Source organism: Excalfactoria chinensis, chromosome 13, assembly GCF_039878825.1.
Source record: "Excalfactoria chinensis isolate bCotChi1 chromosome 13, bCotChi1.hap2, whole genome shotgun sequence".
Lineage (NCBI taxonomy): Eukaryota > Metazoa > Chordata > Aves > Galliformes > Phasianidae > Excalfactoria > Excalfactoria chinensis.
This window is the reverse complement of record NC_092837.1, coordinates 11,699,369-11,708,239: the sequence shown is the minus strand read 5'-3', so window position 1 is coordinate 11,708,239 and position 8,871 is coordinate 11,699,369. Positions and strand designations below refer to the sequence as shown.

Below are 8,871 nucleotides of genomic sequence, written 5' to 3'. Positions count from 1 at the left end.
CAAACTGAACATGGTAATGGTGATAAAATGTTACTTCCTGCAGTTTCCCTTTGTTTTTTTTTATTCCTCGGGGACTTTTCCTACCTGGATATCAAAAAGGGAACCTTTCAAATTATTTTCAAGGCATTTATTTATAATAGTGGTTGGATTTATGAGCAAAAAAATTTCTTCAGAGAAGGGACAGTCTGTATATGGCAAGGTTGGATGGGGCCCTGAGCACCACAGTACCTGATTTAGTGGTTGGCAACCCAGCCTGCAGTGCGAGTCACACGTAATGTAAGGGAAGAAACCTTATCATAGTATCATAGTATCATAGTATTGTGCAAGTTGGAAGGGACCTTAGAGATCATCGAGTCCAACTCCCGGGATTCGAGCCCTGTGTGTAGCAGAGCGGCACTTCTACCCCCTGCTCCACAGGAGGGGATTCGAACCCAGGCCCCCTGGTGTTGCAAACGGGAATTCTACCGCTGCGCCACCGGAGGCACACATATCAACCATATGAAACCAATGGTACTACATGGAATGGACTTACAAGGTGAGGGCTGGAGTTTTCCTCAGTGGGGCTGCCAAGCTGCTTTATTTCACGCTGCAATTCAGCGGGCAGGTGTGGAATGAGGTGTGAGGGCACAAAGGCCCGGATTCCCTGCACTGCAGCTGCTTGTGGTTCCTTCAGGTCATTTCATACCATCACAGAACGCTTTGGGTTGGAAGGGACCTGCAACACAATCCAGTTCCAACCCCTGTGCCTACACCTACAGCTCCCAGTAAACCAAGTCAGCCCAGGCAGCACCCGGCTGGGTTCACAAGGCGGCGTGGCTGCGATGTGACAGGCCCTGCCTCACGGACAGGGCCCTCACAGCTGAGGGACGGCCTCGGGGTGCCCTCTGCCGGGAGGCCGCCGTTCGCCGCGCCCGAGGAGCTCGGCTCGGGACCCCGGGACTCGCAGAACCGCTGCCGTGAGCCGTGCACTCTGGGAGCTGTAGTTCTCTCGAGCTGAGCGACGCCTGCCGGCCCACAAGGGTCCCCTTCTGCGGAGGACTCGCCTCCCCGTGATGCAACGCGCCGCATGACGCAAAACGCGGCGCGCCGCCGTGGACGGTCGCAACCGTTGTTGGGCCCTGGGCTCAGGCCGTGCGCCATGTCCGAGAGCGGCAGCGCCGGTGGGGCCGCCCCGGGAGGGGGAGGCGGCGGTGCGGGAAGCGGAGGCGGTGCGGGGAGCGCGGGAGGCTCAACCTCGGGCTCCGGGCCCGGCGCCACCAACCCGGCCTCGCTCCCGCCCGGGGACGCGCAGCTCATCGCCATCATCGTGGAGCAGCTCAAGAGCCGCGGCCTGTTCGATGGCTTCCGCCGAGACTGCCTGGCCGACGTGGACACCAAGGTAATGCCGCCGGAGCGGCTATTAAAGAAACCTGTCCTGCTGTTCAGTTATTGTCATGCTACTCTGACAACCAGTTCTTTGCAATTACCGGTTACATTAAGTACAGGCTCGCCTTTGTTCAGGGATGGAGGATATGGACGACAAAACAGTGGCGTACGCAACAAAAGAAGCACTGTGAAAGATTCTGGCGAGGAATTTGAGATCTTTTACCAGCTTAACGGGATTTTACTCTTTTTTTTTAGCCAGCCTATCAAAATTTGAGGCAGAAGGTGGACAACTTTGTATCAACCCATCTGGACAAACAGGAATGGAATCCAGCAATGAACAAAAACCAGTTACGAAATGGGCTAAGACAGAGCGTGATTCAGTAAGTAAGCAGTATTCTGTGTACCACTGGTAATGCTATTTGATAAGCAATAGACAACAATCTGTCCTATCACGGAAGTCTTATAATTTGCAGAACAACCTTCTGTTGTTGTCTCCAGCCACTAGCAGGCAGTAATGGAACTAGGCTAGCTTGATTTCCTGCAGCAAAAGGATAGCATTTTTTAGCTCTAGAAGATGTGCTTCTAGCACAACAGGAAAGCCTGATCGAACTCTGCTGCTTAAAGATTTAGGTTTTGTACCTCTTGCTGCTAATTCATCATAGCCTGATGTATAAACCTTAGATTGTTTGGCTAAAAGTCACAGATAAGAACATCACAGCTCTAGGGAGAAGGCAGTAATGAATTTTATAATGGCATTTATGCTTGTAAGGAAAGTTATTAGAAAGCCTTGCACACAGAAGAAGCTATTTCTTTTGATGGATGCTGTGAAACAATAGTATTTAATGTTAGTTTCAGTGTTTCTTCGTTAATGATAGAAGAGAATATTCACTGCAAGTACAGAATTTCCTGTCTATACTTGAAATCCTTGGCACTTCTGTCACTTCAAGCTTCCTCTTATTTCATGCTAATCAACCACAGAAATGAAATGGCAATAAAAAATGTAGTATCAGAGAGTGTAGAACATAAAGTGCTCACTTTGTATAGACTGCTGGTATAGAGAGTAAACAAGCAGCTATAGGAGTTTGAAGAGTCCATGTCACTACTGCGAGTACAAGACTGAGTGCTGCAGGCCGTCAAGGCATGACTCTAGATAGCTGTCCTTTGTTGGCTGCACATACACACATGCTCTTTCTTACTTGGAGGTGACATGATGTGCAGTGACCCTGTACCCAGTTGCTCACCAGTATCCACAGCATTATTAGTCTTGTGGCTGCTTTTCTAAACACCAGGCACTGTCTCCATTTCCTGGCCCCTACTCCTTTGCAGACATGACTTAAGCCCGCTAGACTGCCTGTGCCCTGCAATCCAAGAGTCTGACGCAGCCCCTGAAGCAATAAGTCATTTCAGTTTCTAATGCTCAGTTCCAGAAACGTTGCCGTGTGCTACGTGTGCTTGTTTTTTTAATTAATACCCATCTGTCTAGACTAACAGTTACAAGGAGTGAGTGACAGTAATGTTAGGAGGGAAAAGGCCTTTTCTCCCTCAAGTTAGCCAAAAAAAAAGACTTCTCTCACCTGATTTCCTCAGAATAGCTTGTTTCCCTTGTTTGTGCCAAAATGTGTTTGTTTGTTTTCATGTTGACCTCATTTCCACATAAGCCCTATTAAAGTGGCTCTTGTCCAATATACCATGTAAGTACCTGGAGGACCAGATGTCAGTCATTAATTCTATGGGGAGAACTGAGAGGGGGCTGGGGAGAAATAGGTGTTTGAAACAGTTCCCTGTTAAGGATCTTCTGAGTGGGCTGCAGTTCTCACCATGTTAATGCTAATTGCAGTTGACAGCAGGGCTCTAGAGAGTTACTGGAGGAGATTGGGGAGAAGTTTTTCAGAGGAACTGAATGACTTCTTTGTCTTTGTTCAAGGTCAGGAATGCTGGAAGCTGGAGTGGACAGAATTATTTCTCAGGTGGTGGATCCAAAACTAAACCACATCTTCAGGCCCCAGATAGAGAGGGCGATTCATGAATTTTTGGCTGCACAAAAGAAAGAGGAAAGCGTGCCAGCTCCTCCTCCAGAGCCCGAGAATAAAGATCCTCCTGCTCCATCTCAGGATGCGTCCTAAAGGTCTTGTATTTCTGCACTTACTACTGTTTTCGTGTACCTCATGTCTGTAGTTTGTATAACACAAAATAGAGAAGGTGTTGTATTCCTCCTGGTTTGACAGGGAGGAGGACACTTTGATCATCAGCGTGTTGTCTGTGTCAGACTGTCATCTGAGCTGCTTCCACTTAAGTACATGCTAAAAATACATTAGAACTGAAGGCATAGGTATGATGTAAAACAACTATCAAGGAACACTGTGGGCTCTGCGAGCTCTGGTTTTGGATCAGACCAAAAGGCCGTTTATTCCTGTAAGAGCATGACTACTAGTGATCAGCAAGGAATTGGCTGGATGGCTTTCAGAACACCATCAAATGAATTAAAAAGATAAATCTTTTCCTGACATACAGCTGAAAGTGGAGTGGTGACACGTTATTGTGCTTTAGCATTGAAGTTTTTAGATAGCTCTTCTTTAGAACTTACACCAGAGCGTTGAATTGTTAATGACTGAAATATTCAGTAAGGGTAATGTCTCAGAGTGAATAACTTCATTTCCAATTGACTGGTTTAAATAGAGCAACCTGTATCTTTCCAGCTGAAAGGACTGAAGGTGCCTTTGTCACAGACAGGTTCATTCTGGCTTTTGTGATTTAAATAACTCAAGGGGCCTCAGGGGGCAATAATTACCACTCTGTCTTCACACAGATGACTGTACACCACCCATCTCTTAAGGCCCTGCATTATACTGGCCACATTACTGAGGAACACTGTCTTGATAGAAATTTTCAATCTGCAGCTTTGCTGGTGAACTTGCTTCTTTCATGCAGTATGGTTTTAATTATGAATTGTTCTTATTACTAATGCTTTCTGGAAGCAAGTTTTTTTTTCCTCCATCTACAGTTGATTTATTAAGATGGCAATAAGAACAGCTACTGTAGGTTATTTATGCTTGCAATGATTACAGCAATTAGCATGGGGTTTTAATGAAATGATAGAAGTTAAAGTGCCCGTAGTATCATTCCATGTTACTTAATTGTCTGTGACTTGCAGACACATTGCCTTAAAACGTCTCTCCATTTGTCTGGTTCAACCAATTTGAAATTCACCATGACCTGCAGCTAAGCACTGCTGTTAATTAATATATTCTTATATATGCAAATGCATTTTATTCTTGGAAGTACCATCCTCTAAACTCTTTTTCTTTCTTGCAGTGGGTTCCTGATATTAAACACATCCTGTTAGACTGACAATGGATTAGTTGTTCCATTTGGTACAGGAGTGCTGTCTGTCTAAGATGATTACCCTGTATCTGACTCGTTGGAAGGCACAGAAATTCAGATGTACCCAGAGTTCTGCGTGTGGATGGACAGCCAAAACATGAAGACATTTTTGGTGTTAATGGCAGTACAGAGAGCAGCGTGCATTCTTATTAATCATGCCTTCAGGCCAGAGGGTGGGACAGAAGAAAGAAGAAATGAATTTGATCTTATTTGGAGGGAATAAAGAATTGGTTTGAGTCGATGTTAGACTTGGGAGCAGGAAGAAAAGCTGTTCTGGGGTGTGGGGCAGCCTGTTGGTGATCACATAGAAGTTGTAAGATTTTCTTTCATATAGTCCAAATGAGAGGAGACATGATACACCTCAGCTGCGTAATGCAGTGGGGAGTATAGGGGCCAAGTCAGCTGTAATCTGTTGTATTGATTGCTCTGAAAAATACATTTCCTATTTAAAACTGGAAAGAACACTTCAGGATCAATTGTCTCAATAATTTCTGTTGCATCACAGGAAAATGTTTACAGTTAGCTATGACTATAGCTGCTTTAATTCTTATTTCCCAGGTAACTGTAGGAAACAAAGGGCACCAGAGTAGGTGATCAGTTTGAAACTTGTCTCTTTCAACTTGAAAGACTTTCCCATGAAATTTCTCAGGTGCCTGGTGGAAACTGCCCAATGCTTTCAGCTTGAATGCATGCAGTGTCCCCTGGATGACAGTCAAATAGAGAATGCAGTTAAGTATTCTGCCTGCAAATATCCGTACCTTTTGCAATAAAAAGCTTCAAGAAGTACGACTCCCACCTCTTTCAATTGTTTGTTTTGGTTTTTTTTTCCCTCTAAGGAAGATCTGCTTAAAAATATCCAGGAATCCTGATTGTTGGAACCCTAAGGGAAGTGCAGCCATACACAGTTCATAGATGAATCCAGCTCTGACAATACTTTGTTAACTGCATATGAGAGTCTATAAGATCACAAGCTTTGGAAACACACCTTTAGTCATTTATCACAAAGAAGCAGTCCATTGCTTATATAGATTTGTCAGAAACAAGATTCAGCCTTAATAGCTTCAAGCTGGAAAAAAGAAGAGAATATAAGACAGGTCCTATTAAAGAAGTGAAATTGTTCCCTTGTCTAGTAGGGTGTCAGTGTAAAGTTAACTGATGGGTTGGTTTACATTGCTATGCTGGATGTGTTAAATGCTATCTAAGGAGTCTAGTGAGGTTGACAGGCCTAAGACTAGAGTAATTCACTAAGCAGTCAGATCTTTGTGGAGCTGAAAAGACAGGACAGTATGTTAGGAAGATGGGCCTCACATGGATCAAGCAGGCCTGATTTCACTGTCCGGCTCACATTCAGGCTGACTGCACCTGTACAACCACTTAATACATCAAGTTTGCTTTCTTATATCAATATATTCGTGCTTTCAATGGAGTTCAAGAAATGGCAGCATTATGGGTTTTTTTTCTGTTTGTTATAATGTGAAGAAGCTTAAAAGATTTTCTACCTCCTTGGCTGTGCCTGTCCCAATCACATGCATTTGCTTCTGCTGAATACAAGACACTAACTGCAGTCTAGAGAAATCAGGGAGTTGCCTTCTTGGAAAACCAGCCCTGCTGCTCAGCATCTGCTTTGCCCTATGGGAATAGGAGACTGCAGAGGGTGCAGGAGCCAGCCAGGCTCAACAGGTAGGTACTGGATGGGGGGACCGAGTGATGAAGAGCCCTGCTAGCTTACAGCCACAACAAACAAGTTGTTTGACCCGTTTGCCTGCCTGTAAAGTTAACATAACTTTACCCTCCTAAAGTCCCAGAGTGGGGAGGGAATCGGATGCTGTACTTGATCAATATACCAAACAACAGAATGAAAGGAAGCATATCAGTGAGTTGTGCTATACTGTGGTGTACAGGTTTAAGGGTTAGGCATTATAGCTGATGTGGATTTCAAGATGATTCCACAGTACGTCTTGCAGGCCAGGCTACAGGTTTTCATTATACAACTTAGCATCCACTCACGACTCCAGAATTAGAAGCAAACCTGTGTGGAAGGATTGCATGACTGTGCAGTCCATTGTCCCTGTACTGGCCATCACAGCCAAGTGGTACATTAGGCAGTGATTGAAGTTCTAGCTGTTGCTTGGCTATTAACAGAGTTACTGTGTGTCCCATGTGACCAAAACACACTGAAGCAAAATACCCCGAGCTTCAGAGGGAGCAAGAGAATAAATGAAAACAGGGCATGATAGACTAAAGAAAGATTCCCAGTAAAGGAGGATGAGGAAGGTTAGGACAACAATGGAAACCCACTGAAAAAGCCATAGATGGATACTAGCATGTTCTTTGCAAAAGCTGCTGCACTTTCCTGGGCTGCCTTTGGGTTTGATGGATCTCTCTAGTCACTTGAGCCAGACATGGCAGAGCACAAGGAAGTGGATTGCATTAATTAAGCTCATCCAGCTGACCCTTCTGGCAAAAAGCAGGCTTGAAGAATTAGTCTGGACACTGCACAGCACGCATCTTTCCAGCCTTCCTGCAAAGCAAGGTTTCCTGGAGTGTTTGTAACCTACGGATCTGAGTTCCAGCAATACAGTAAATGCTGATGTTCTGTGCTCTGATTAATCCAAAACACATAACATTTTAAGTTTCCACAGCCATGGCATTCCACTGCTGGGTAAGACATCAACCAGCAAGATACTCACACAGCTGCTGACCACCTTATCAAGACCAAAGTGTGTCACCTGAGCTTGCATTTTGAACACATGCATTCTCCTAGTCCTTTTGCAAGTGCAAAGTGGGCTCTTGAGCATCTGAAGCATTGCTACAAAATACCAGAGATCTGCACTATATCAGTTAACACATCTGAAAGAACAAGCAGTAACCAGAAATCATGATAACACAACAGCGTGTTACCATCAGTCAGTGATGCTGCTGCTTATGTGGCGCTATTTGCCAAAGTATTCTGATCCACACAGATAGCAATGCAGTTTCAGGTGTCTCATACCCAAACCGCATCCAGCTCTGCTTCCTCTCCTAATATCAGGACAAGCACGGCTGGTTCTAACAAGGCACAGACAACGTGCCCGCAATAGAGATTTACCAATACATCATTTTGATCTCAGCTGAAAGGAGGAGTGCCAAGAGGGTAAGAAATCACAATGGGAGCCTTTAAGGGAGCATTTGCCTCTTTTACCACATCTACAGGGATCCTCAGCAAAAGGGGATCCCATTCTCCAGCTTCTTGCCAAACGAGAGCAGCTTCTCTCATTGCCAGTTCAAACCCACAAGAAACCAGAGCAGCTTGTCTGCTTCACAGTATTTTCCTGTTCATATCGTATTGGAAAACATAACATGAGTTTCCTTAAAGAAAGGCCAGCTTAATTCCTTGCAAACAGCCTCCACACTACAAGCACCAAATCGCACAGGTGACCAGCACCCCCCACTCCCTTTGCTCCCTATCAAGAGGTTGCGTGCAGCGCAGCCATTCTCAGTGTGGCCATAAGAGGGAGATAAACCATTGCTTCTTGCTTCAGTCTCCATGTCTGCTCTCAAAGGCAGAGGCAAAGCTCCGCAGCCTTCAGAGCCGTGAGCGAATCACGCAGCAAGGTGTGCAGGTCCTCACAACGCTTTCCTGTAAATCCCAACCTTCCCCAGTCTGTAATTCACCGATCTGGTCAGATACCAACACGTTGAGGCTCAAACAGCGATGCTGATGCCCACATCCCCAGATGTCAGTGCCACAGCACTACGTCAGGATCATAGCTTCCATCCTTGCATTTTTGTCATTCTAATGCTGAGCCCACACCGGCGCCCAGCCAGCCTTTGAGACACAACCAGGCAGTGCCCACAGCAGTGATAATCTGCCTTCATCTGAAAGACAACACAGCAGCATCCTGCTGCAGCCACCCAGCCAGGAGCTGCCCCTTGCAGAGCTGGGCTCATGGGAAGGCCGAGCAACTCCATGCAATACATGCATCAACTTCCGAAGGGATTTGTAACAGAACTAGAAAACCGTGATATCTATGAGTTTCATATTTCATTTCAACTCTGCAGAAGAGAGATAAAATAATCCTGCTTCAGAGAACCCTCTGAAGATTTCACATTTTCTACAAGGAGAACAACACATCCATAGCAGAA

The 8,871-nt window shown here is 45.4% G+C and overlaps 1 protein-coding gene across 1 annotated transcript; it reads left to right on the top strand.

Moving 5' to 3' along the window:
• Positions 1–1,076: 1,076 nt before the first annotated feature.
• On the top strand, positions 1,077–5,208 carry BOD1 (biorientation of chromosomes in cell division 1). The gene is made up of 4 exons (XM_072348367.1): positions 1,077–1,378; positions 1,621–1,745; positions 3,290–3,490; positions 4,678–5,208. The coding sequence occupies exons 1-3, from the start codon at positions 1,139–1,141 to the stop codon at positions 3,486–3,488; spliced, it is 564 nt and encodes a 187-aa protein (XP_072204468.1). The 5' UTR covers positions 1,077–1,138; the 3' UTR covers positions 3,489–3,490; positions 4,678–5,208.
• The last annotated feature ends 3,663 nt before the right edge of the window (positions 5,209–8,871 follow it).